A 12250-nucleotide genomic window follows, 5' to 3' on the forward strand; every position below is an offset into this window, starting at 1 on the left:
CTGCTGCTTTGATTATAAAACAAAACTGTGCTGGCTTGGACAGCTGCAAATGCTCAGGACCAGATGTTAGTTCCTTCTATTCTAGCCACAAAACAAAGACCTTTTGTGACTGATTTTCTGTGTTGTTATTACATTCTCATGACAAGAACAACCAAATTGGCTCACACATTCATTGTTCTTCTCTCTTCCATGTACACCGTGGGGCCTGAAGATATGGAAAAGAAAGAGTCTTTACTCACAGACTGGTCTTCATTAATGGGGTCCTGGACACTCCCGCTGCACTGAGGGACCCACGGGGGGTCAAACATTGGGACAGATGGCATGCCCAGCACTGGCGAGGGCAGGGTGAAGTTTATACTAGGAGGTGGGATCTGTTAGTTGAAAGAAGAATGGAGTGAGTAGGATGGAAAATAAGCTAGACTGAGTCTGAAGCATAATTATGACAGAATCTTATAGAGCACAGGATGTTACAGAGCACAGGAAGAACCTCTCTGGGTCTCAGCTCACTCATAATAAAATGAAGGGCTTTAACTAAATGATCTCTGTTTGTGTTAATCACCCCATCCTCCAAAAACCATCCATCTGTGTATACCTAGCAAAATGTCTGGAGGATTATACCCCAAACTTTTACGTGCTTACCTCTGGGGATGCCAGTGAGATTTTGAGGCTTATAGAGACTTTATTTTCATGCTCTACATTCTTCTATATTTCAATTTTTTTAGCAACAAGAATTCATTCATATATGAGTTAGGTTTATTTATATAGTGAGAGAGAAAAAGTAAGCATCTCTTGGGCCATACACTGTGGATCTGAGTTTCATTAATTTACATAAGCCTTGGGTTGGGTTTGCTAATCTAATTCCCATGTGAAAAGGATCCCTCACCTTAAAAATCTGCTGTGCTCCCTCCTCCATCCGGGGCCAGACCTGATAGCGAAACCTCCAGAGCGTGTGGAACTTGAGGACGGCGTTCAGCCTCTGCACGGTCTCTGGGTGGTGGAACTCAGACATCAGCATGTCGGACACGGCCTCGGGGACTTTCACCGCACATAGCAGGAACATGGCAGCTAGAGACAGTCGACAGTTCATCAGCAACACATCTTTCAATTTTGTTTAACTCCTGGGGATGGGAGAAGGGGGAACTCCTCATATCTCCTGAAAATGACTCCTGAGCTAAATGGAGCCAGGCCACTGACACCGGCAAAAGCAAACTTTGTTTTCCAGCCACTGGAAACCAAACATCATCCTTTGTGCCACCCACAGCCTCCCGATATCTGGTGTGACAGCAGGGACAGCGTGACATTTCAGTAGAATAACTCATTCTACTGTGAGCTACTGCAAAGCTTCCCATGGCTCACAGTAAAAAGTAAATGCCAGAGGAAGCAAACGACAAAAGGACATTACATACTGAATTATCCTTTTTAGGAAATGGCTAGAGGCATCTCATAGTAACTCTGGGACAGTACCATAAAAATGTCCATTGAAAACTGCCTCAGGGGCCAGCCTAGTGGCATATTGGTTAAGTTTGCATCCTCTGCTTGAGCAGCCCCGGGTTTGCAGATTCAGATCCCAGGTGCAGATCTACACACTGCTCATCAAGCCATGCTGTGGAGTCGTCGCATGTGCAAAATCGAAGACTGGCACAGATGTTTGTGCAGCGATAATGTTCCTCAAGCAAAAAGAGGAAGATTGGCAACAGATGTTAGCTCAGGGCCAATCTTCCTCACCAAAAAAACCCACAAAAAACCAAAAAACCTGCCTCAGTTACATTAGTTATATTAAAATTAAAATTCACAATGTAGACTCTATTAGAAACTTTTACCCTTCTGAGAGAGAGAAGAGATTGAGGAGGCAAAAGAGATTTCATGAATCATAATCTGTTGTTGTTTTTTTAATTTTGGGAAAAGTCAAATATCAATAAGAGAAAGGTCAGGTGCCATGATAAGTTACAAAGTTAATGAATAATGAGGCAAAAAATATACACTCTGTAGCGTAGATGGAGGAGCCAGTGTCAATCACAAAACATAACTTAAAATCCCTCTTGTACTTTTCCCCAGAGCCTCAAAACACGCTCAGATGATTGTGCTGGAACAACTCGGGCTGAGGCCCAGCTTGGAAACTTCTCTGCTATGTGATTGTGGGCAAGCCTCTTCACTGCTCTTAGCCTCTCTTTCTTCACTGGTGAAACGACGGTGATGATGATGATGATGATGATGATGATGATGATGATAATGATGATGATACCTGACTCCAAATTTGTTCTTAGATTAAATTAACATATGAGAAAGTGCTTTGTGACATGAAAAGTACCACACAATTCTGAAGTGCTCTTTATTTTTTAGAGGCAATGTGGTGCAAGGGAAGAGCTCCTGGCTCTGCTAATTCTGAGCTGTGTACACTTGTGTAAGTCCCGTCAACCCTCTGAGCTGCAGTTCACTCGTCTATAACATGGATGTTATGAGGATCAAAAAGATAGCGTGTGAGATATGGTTTTATAACAAATGTTAGCTATTGTGTGATCATTAGTTTTTGATAATCCTTTTCTTTATCCTATTAGCTTCTTACGTCTCCACTCTTTCTCCTTTCTTTACTTTTCCTTAAAGTGTACTCTACTGTGTCTCAATTTGTTGGGGTTTTTTTTAAGATTTTTTTTTTTGCTTTTTCTCTCCAAAGCCCCCCAGTACATAGTTGTGTATTTTTAGTTGTGGGTCCTTCTACTTGTGCTCTGTGGGATGCCACCGCAACATGGCCTCATGAGCAGTGCCATGTCCGCGCCCAGGATCCGAACCGGCGAAACCCTGGGCTGCCAAAGTGGAGCGAGCTATCTTAACCACTTGGCCATGGGGTGGCCCCCGTGTCTCAATTTTTCAACACAATGGTCACTCCTTAAATCATTGCAGTTTGAGTTCTACCTCCATCTCTTTACTGAAACAGTTTTCTTCTAATGCTCATTAATCAGCAGGTCCATTGGCATTTGTACAGCACTGTTTCCTTTAAGTTTTTAACATATTCCTAACAATCTCCTTTAAGAGCTATTCTCCTTTGCTTCCACGGTTTGAGATTATCTAAATTCTTTTACTTTTCTAATCATTTTTCTGGGTCTTTCGCTGGCCAGGCTCCTCTTCCTGTCCTCTGAAGGTAGAGAAGGCCCGTGGCCTAGTGCTCATTTCTTTGCCCTTTCTTCTTTACTGATTCTCTCCCAGAGATCCCATCCACTCTCAGTGCTTCAGACGCCACATACATCAAGTTCTTCCCAAGTGTCTCTAGCTTTGGCCTTTCTCATTAGCTTTAGTGTCATATCACTAACTCCATGTCTCTTCATCATCCCAAAATCGCTGTTTCTAAAACCAAAGTACTTCACTCATTGCTGCCACATTAAACTCGGTAATAATTCACACTCTATGTACAACATTACTCTTTGGCTCAGTGCCCACGAGTAGTTTTCCACAGTTCAGTACAATGTCCACACTCCTAAGCCTGTCATTCAAGGTCTGTTACAATCTGAGTCCCACTCACGTGTCTAATATTATGGACTGGTGACCCCTCTACAAAACCCCCTCTACTCCCAGTTCCTTCTCAGGAATTTCCAAATAAGCCCAGTGCATTTCCACACCTCATGTGGCTTTGCACACACCATTTCCTCTTCCTTCGAACTTTTCTACTGCCCAGGCCACCCGTTCATGCATTCCATGCAAGTGTCCACGGCTGTCCCATATTTGAGGAGCATGTCCTGCCCTGAACTCCTGCAGCTCTCTCTGAGAAACATGCAGCAGGGAGGCAAAAATCTGAGCTTTAATCTGAACAAAGACATTTTCCAAAGACGCTTGTCGCAGTATAACACAAAAGAGCAAAAGCCTGGCATCAACCCGAATTTCCATTAATAGGTCCAGGTTATATAAATTATGTTATGTCCATTCATTCAATGGAATATTTGGCAGCCATTAAAAACACTGAAGTAAATCTATAAGCTGATGTTAAAAAATAGTCTCCTGGAGTGTCCTAACCACTTTGGTTTGGCACTGCCTGATTCAACTTGATTTTTGTTCAAATAAACTCTTCAAATTTGTAATATGCCTAAGTTTTTTTTTTAACACTTGGTGTCAGAAGAGGGAACTGAAGGAGAGCCCGACAGCCCCCAGGAGCAATGAGCAACCACACACAGGTACCTGTTAAGCTCCTCGAGTTTGCTGTTTTCTTGCTGGCTCTAAAACTCATGGGTAGGTCTTTCTTGGACTCCAGATCCTAGCTCCATGGCTTTTAAAGCTTTCAGACGTCATTTGAGTATTTCTTTTTCAGTACTAGGTCCAGAAACTGGCCAGAGTCAGACTGGATCAAACTTAAAAACCAGACTCGGCTCAGGAATGGACTGGTAGAAACCAGACTGGGTCCAGGGTCGGACTGGGTTCAACTTCAACTGGACAGGGTCCAGTGTGAAGCCGCAGGAAAATAAAATTTTGTTTTAAGGCTGAACAAATAGGTTAACCTCATCAAAGATAAACTTGAATTACAGTGGCTACGATGGAGAACTTTTAATCATCTTAGATAAGTTTATCCATTTATGAGGTAGCCTAGAGAAAAAAGGGCCTCGGTCAGACATTCACTATAAAAGGTAGAGGGAAAATTATTTTTCTTCTCTACAGTTACTGCTGACCAGGATGAGAACTGCTGGGACACCCCACTTGCCACAGGGTCTGCAGGCAACATCCTGGGAAAACTGGCAGAAGTTGGCAAAAGGTAAGAATTCTTACCAAAGTCAGCTCTCTCAGATCTCTGTGGTGCCTGGTTGAGAGAAGAGGGTAAAATTTCACATTGTCGTTTCTTTTACAAATTGGCAGGAAAAAACATTGGTTATAGAACCTTTCTCTCCCAGGGACAGCTATGGTCTTCTTGTTTGTCTCATTTTGTGTCCTGAAAACTTGGCTTGGCAACCGCCAGGTTGGCGGCCCCGAAAATATGGTCAGATAGAAATATGGGTTGCAACCTATTTGTGGCTAGGAGCCTACTGTTGCCAGCTCTCAGGAAAATTTCCTAGAAATACTCTTTCTTTTGGCGTGGCTCTGGATCTTGGGAAAGTAGTATGTTTCGCATCCTCCTTGAGGACCCTTGCTGTGTCCATGGGGTTGTTCGATACTACCAGGAATAGTTACCGTTTGTCCCAGCTGAAACCAGATAGGATATTCAAAGTGACTTTTTTTTTTTTTTTTTTAAGTAGCTCTATGGTCAGAAGTTGGCCCCATTGAAGCTGATATTCAGAGCCTTATAGAAACATTTTTTTAAGGCCTTCTCCCCTAAGCTAAAATGAAGACACATACCCAGAGGGAAAGAAAAATATTCAGACGGCCATTGTGGAAGGATTTACTAAAACATTGCAAAGAAACAGGTCTAAAAATAGAGCATAAGACTCTTTCCATCTCAGCGGAAGATTTCCTCCCTGACACGAAGAAGCAGATAAAGGCTAATGCGGTTGGAGGGCTGGGTCAGCAGCCTGATACTCAGGTTGCAACCCAATTCTTTGAGGAATTAAAAAACAACTGTACTTGTCTAACAAAAAGAGCATTTACAAGAACAGAAGTGTGGCTCTAGAAATAACTCAAACAGCACTTATCCTTTTTACCAACCCCTAAACCTCCCCCATTCATCTCACAAGGCTTGCAAATATTATAAAGGATCTGGATTAAGAAACAAAAGCCCTTCTTGGAGAAACTTACATCCTCTCTCTGTGCCTTTGTGATATTAATGTTCTATCTGGTCTTCTCTAGAAACCCAGAGCCACTTCTTGAAATCCAAACTTGAGGGAGGTATTCTTATTAGAAAAAAGGAAAGGAAGCCATTTGGGAAATTAGGTGAATGAAAAATCTTAAAAGTCTTTTCTACAAATATTAGTAAAGCTTTAGCCATCTGAGCAGGTAATCTTAACTTATTCTCTCTGACAGAAAAATAATTTAGATTCAACTGCTCTTTCATAAACTAGTCAGTTTTGCATTACTGTACTGTCTCATGGCTAAAATTTTAAAACAAAAGCTGTAAGATCTCCACATCTGTATTATGTCTATGTTTATGTATATATGTTATAGATGTGCAATATTTTTCTACCTCCAGATAGCATTGCCAAAATTAATTGTAAAGAGCTCTATTTAATTTGCTTAGAGACAAATAAGCATTTGTATAAATCAAGTACACCCTCAGAAATATAGAAACTAACCCACATGTTTTCCATGTTCATGTGATCTAGGATAATCTTTGGTAAATAAAAGCTAGATTAAGTTAGCTGTTTTAATTAAAACAGGCATGTTTTTAGAGTTATCAGCACTAAATATAACACTTTTATTCTACCTAGGTTTACTAAAAGTGAAATAAACTCGTTATCTCTGTTATAGAATTTGTCAGCAAGAAATATAACTTAAGATAATGTTCAGCTGTTTAATGTCTCATGAAATTTTCATGAGTAATCTAAGCATAATTGTTAAGGAGAAATAAATTAAATAGATGTAAGTAAGATAAAAGTTTATAAATGAATCTTTCAACAATAATTATGCTTTATGGTATGTCTACTTAAAAATAGCTTCCAAAACCTTTTTGGTAACTTAAAACCATAAAGTTATACTGAGATAAGTTAAATGATGGATATTCATTGAGAACCTGGATTATATCCAAATAAGAGAAAGTACTGAAGCATTAATTACTAAACATAGGTTTATCCACTTTTGGCTTCCTTTTACGGAAGAACTAGAGATATTCAAGTCTAGCAGTGCACAAGTTTGTGCCACATTGTAAAAGTTACTATGAGGAAGAATATACTTCTAGAAACTGTGAAATATATTTATAAATTTGCAAATCCACAGAATGCTGGTGTAACAGTCCACAATTGCTTACTTCTTAGTTTTCACCAGGAATAAAGGATTTAATTGCTAATAATTCTAATCAACATACATAATTAAAAATACTCAGAAATAACGAGGGTGAAAGATAGTCAGGAAAGTAGAATGGCTGGTTGTTCCAAAAGGAGGAAGAGAAAAAAACAGGACAAGACCTGAGTGGACTTTTAAAAAGTTGTAGAACGTTTGTGGAAAAGGAATCTCAGAAAAGGAATTTTACATATGGTCAAGCTAGCTAAAATTGGAATGGATTTATTCAAATTTTTAAAGAATGAGTTTTAATATTAAAAGTACACTAGTGAAAAATTACAATTTTGTTTTCTGTTTGTTAAAAGGACAAAATTTTCTTGGACTATTGGTCTGCTCTTGATAAAAGACTGTGAAAGGTGCTTTTTAATCTTTCGGGTAATCTACTTGGGAAGTAAAGATTTTGTGTCTTACTGTGCTTCATGCTGTCTTTATCAGGTCTTTGATTACTTAAGAAAACCCAATCTTCTCAATATTAAAGGAGCTAAGTTTTGTTCACAACTATGTAACCTTCAGTATTTGCCTTTAAAATCTACTGTCACTTTAATTAAACAGATAATTATTATTTCATAATGACCTGAGATCTTATTTAGTAACATGTTCAAGCCTTTTGACATTTTGACAACTTCCCAAAATCAAATTCTAAGCACAGTCTTTTTGACCTCAAGTAACTTTGAGATCTCCCAGAGGACCGCTAGAAAATCTCAAAGAATTTGTTTCTCACCTTGTAAAAGAGAAATGTTAAACTACTTAGGTTTATTTGGTATGTTAAATTATGTGAGAAGCATTGTTAAATAAGAAGCGGTGATAAAACTTCGTAAGCTATATGAGTATGGATATTTGGTACTATTATAGGTATTCAAGAAATCGAGGTTCCTGGGCCTGTCAGGAAGTGGCCTTCCTTACTTACCTTGAAAGGCTGCAGGGAACCCTGTTTAAAGTTTCTAGAAATTTGTCTATACTCTTATTGTCCAATTATTATCCTAAATTATTGCATGCCACAGAAATAATTATATTTCCTTATCAAATGAACTATCAGCGGATCTTTAACTATGGCTATTTTTTAAGTCTCTTTGTCATTTACAGACAATTCTTGTTTTACTTTGATGCTCACGCAAATGCGCTTCATCTTCATAGAGATTCAGGGAAAGAACTCTGACAAGTACTCTAGAATACAGATTTCAGATAACTTTAAGATCATAACATTGAACTGGGTAAGAATTTCCAGAACTAATGGAAAAATAAGATTCAAGCAGCACAAGTATTAATAATATGAGATTGAGTGGACCCTGAAGATGATTATAATTTTTTTTACAACCTTTTCCTATTTGGCTGTTTCCATAATGTTTTATTTTTCCAGATTTAAGGAAACATTTTCCTCTTAAGCTATCTATGATTTACAGTAATTTTATAAAGTATATCTCTGTAAACAGAATTAAAACATTTACTTTTTCTCTCTATCTGTTCTCTCCATAATTCGGAAAATTATTGAGTATTCTTATTTTCATGGCAATATATTATTTGCATAAGTTCAGTAAGAAACTGTTCTCCTTATAACAGGACACAATTGGAAACATTGGCTATATTACCAATGCTTTGATTAGAATGTCATATTCAATAATATACATAAAATCAGATATAACCAGACAGTTTTAATGGACTAACGTTGACTTTATGGAGCCAATAAAGTTCCTTACAAAAACCGGCCTGGTATCTTGCTTGCAGGGTTCCCGGCAGCCTTACCAGGTAAGTAAGGAAGGGAACTTCATGGCAGACCCAAGAACCTCAAGATATCTTGAGAACCTCAAGAAGAGAGAGGAATTCACTCAAATCTATGGCAAAGTCTGATGATGAGTTCTTGGCCTGGCTTCTTAGTCTAGAGAGGCTTTTGTTCTCATTAATTTTTTTATTGTGGCCATAATAGCTTATAACATAGTGAGATTTCAGTTGTACATTATTGTTTGTCATACATTATATAAGTATGTCTCTTCACTCCTTGTGCCCACCCTCCACCTTCCTTCCCCTGGTAACCACTAACTTATTCTCTTTGTCTGTAAGTTTGTTTATGTTCCACACATAAGTGAAATCATATGGTGTTTGTCTTTCTCTATCTGGCTTATTTCGCTTAACATGATGCCCTCAAAGTTCATCCATGTCATTGCTAATGGGACGATTTTGTCTTTTTTTATAGCTGAGTAGTATTCCGTGTGTGTGTGAGCAGTTGGGTTGCTTCTATCTTGGCTATTGTGAATAATGCTGCAATGAACATAGGGGTGCATAAGTCTCTTTGAGTTGTTGATTTCCAGTCCTTTGGGTAAATGACCAGTAGTGGGATAGCTGGGTCATATGGTATTTCTACTTTTAATTTTTTGAGAAATCTCCATACTGTTTTCCACAGTGGCTGCACCAGTTTGCATTCACACCGGCAGAGGATGAGGGTTCCCTTTTCTCCACAAACTCTCCAGCATTTGTTGGTTTTTGTCTTGGTGATTACAGCCATTCTAATGCGTGTAAGATGGTATCTAAGTGTAGTTTTGATTTGCATTTCCCTGACGATTAGTGATGTTGAGCATATTTTCATTTGCCTACTGGCCATCTGTATGTCTTCTTTGGAAAAATGTGTGTTCATATCTTCTGCCCACTTTTTGATTGAGTTATTTGTTTTTTTGTAATTCATTTCTGTGAGCTCTGTATATATTATGGAGATTAATCTCTTATTGGATATATGATTTGCAAATATTTTCTCTCAGTTCACAGGTTCTTTTTTCATTTTGATCCTGGTTTCCTTTGCCTTTAGAAGCTCTTTAGTCTGATGAAGTCCCACTTGTTTATTTTTCTCTTGTTTCCCTCATCTGAGTAGACATGGTATTCGAAAAGATACTTTTACATCTGATGTCAAGTACGAGTGTACTGCCTATATTCTCTTCCAGAAGTTTTATGGTTTCAGGTCTTATCTTCAAGTCTTTGGTCCATTTTGAGTCTTTTTTTGCGCATGGGGAAAGATATTGGTCTACTTTCATTCTTTTGCATGTGGCTGTTCAGTTTTACCAGCACCATTTATTTAAGAGGCTTTCCTTACTCCAGTGTATGTTCTCGGCTCCCTTGTCAAAGATTAGCTGTCCATAGATGTGTGGTTTTATTTCTGGGCTTTCAATTCTGTTCCATCAATCTGTGTGTCTTTTCTTGAAACAGTACCATGATGTTTTGTTTACTATAGCTTTGTAATATATTTTGAAGTCAGGGATTGCAATGCCTACAGTTTTGTTCTTGTTTTTCAGTCTTGCTTTGGCTATTCAGGGTCTTTTGTTGCCCCAGATGAATTTTAAGATTCTTTGTTCTATTTCTGTGAAGACTGTCATTAGGATTCTTATTGGGATTGCATTGAATCTGTAGAGTGCTTTAGGTAGTATGGACATTTTAACTGTTTATTCTTCCAATCCATGTGCATGGAATGTCTTTCATTTCCTTTATGTTATTAGCAATCTCTTTCAGTAATGTCTTATCGTTTTCTTTGTATAGGTCTTTCACCTCCTTGGTAAAATTTATTCCTAGATATTTTATTCTTTTTGTTGCAATTGTAAATGGAATTGTATTCTTGAGTTCTTGTTCTGTTAGTTTGCTATTTGAGTGTAGAAATGCTACTGATTTTTATAAGTTGACTTTGTACCCTGCAACTTTGCTGTAGTTGTTCATTATTTCTAATACTTTCCTGATGGATTCTTTAGGGTTTTCTATATATAAAATTCGAACTGACTTTGCCCAAATAAACTCTTAAAATTAAAAAACAAAAAATGTCTCCTAGATATAAATAAAAAATGCAAAGTGTCACAGGCCTTTACGGTGTGTCTTATTTGTTTGAAAAAGGAAAGAGGTAATCTACACATACATTCTCATGTGGGGATATGTCGTAGTGTACCCAGAAGGGATCCTGAGAAACTCAAAAACTGTCACCTCTTGGGAAGGGGACTGGGAGTCACCAGAAAGAGGGTGATACTTTTAACTCCACACACTTTTGTATTATTTGAGTGGTTACCGTAGGTGTTTTGCAATTAAAATAACTACATAAAACCAAAGGAATATGTACAACAAATGGAAAAAAGGTGAAGAACACACATTTTGCACCTACCGTTTACTAGCTATGTGGCTTTGGACATGTCACTTAAATTTCAACAAACTAGGATGTACAGCATTATTTGCATAAGATTTAATAAAATTAATGATGATGGTTCATGGCAAATCTAGGAAATAGCAACAAGAATTTTATCTTTTGTAAAATACAGTGAAAAGGTAGATTCTGGAGAAAATCATTGTTATAATTTGGTAACACCCTGCGAAAGACATACTGCTCTTTGCAAACAAGATAGTGAAATGAAAAGAGAGCACACAGGACCCAGGCCTGTCCCCCTCTAGCACACAGCTCTGTCTAGAGTTCCAGCAATTGCTATCAGTCTGACCTGGGAATGAAAATGGAATGAATGCACCTTTCTCTTGCTTAAACATGGGGATGAGTGTCAGCAGGACCAGGGTTCCGGGTGGTCTTTCTTTACCTGCTGCCCCTGCCATGTGCTCATCCATACTGAGCAGGAGCTCCCAGGCAGCTGGCTGGATGTCCCCATACATCTCCTCCGTCAGAATTGGTGCTGCCTTGATTAGCAGAGATAAAGGAGCAGGCGACAGGCTCATCACCTGGGGAAGGATGGAAATCACAGCTTAAAATCTTTGAAGACACTGATTGCTGCACTCCTCCTGACACTTGAGTGTCGTTTCCCCTCTCTGCTTTCCTTAAGTGACCTTAAAATACTTTCTAAAATGGGAGCGTACTCACTGGTATGGTGTATAATAAGCTTTATACCTCATTAGCTGATGCATAATTAGAAAAAAATCATACAAATTTTATGAGGCTTTCACCACAAAAACTGCTCTGCAACCACCTAAGGAAAAAAACCGTAGAATAAGTACAGCTCTATGAGAAAAGAAAGATTCCAGCCAATAATGTTTGTACTGAAAGTCGTGACCGAATTCCCAAGCATTCTGTTCTCCTTCCTATTAGGAGCTGACTTCCCCGGAAACTGAGCAGCCTGTAATTTATAAAGGAGTTCCATTTAGAAAGTTAGTTTTCTACACCAGTGAACTTAGATGGCATTTTCCCTTTGAAACATTATACGTTGTGGTTATTGCCCCAGACTGGCTCACAAAGTCCTATTTAATCCATTATTTCAGATAATTTAGGTGATAAATGTAGGCTCTGGACAAGTCGGCCTTTAACCATCATTTTAAACACTTCACAGAAAAACACGAAAAGCTTTTCTTTTTTTTCTGGGGAAATGGATTATGATTTAGAGCTTAGGTT

At 38.5% G+C, this 12250-nt stretch overlaps 1 protein-coding gene across 1 annotated transcript in view; it reads right to left on the reverse strand.

Annotated features, from left to right (window-relative positions):
- The window catches only part of UNC80 (unc-80 homolog, NALCN channel complex subunit), a 215786-nt gene that overhangs the window by 68254 nt on the left and 135282 nt on the right, over positions 1–12250 (reverse strand). The window contains exons 31-33 of the mRNA XM_046644309.1: positions 11448–11586; positions 884–1065; positions 240–371 (exon numbers count right to left, since the gene is read on the reverse strand). Of these exons, the coding sequence (XP_046500265.1) occupies positions 240–371; positions 884–1065; positions 11448–11586 (453 nt within the window). The remainder of the gene's footprint in view (positions 1–239; positions 372–883; positions 1066–11447; positions 11587–12250) is intronic.

Source organism: Equus quagga, chromosome 17 (genome assembly GCF_021613505.1).
Source record: "Equus quagga isolate Etosha38 chromosome 17, UCLA_HA_Equagga_1.0, whole genome shotgun sequence".
In the NCBI taxonomy this organism is placed as follows: domain Eukaryota; kingdom Metazoa; phylum Chordata; class Mammalia; order Perissodactyla; family Equidae; genus Equus; species Equus quagga.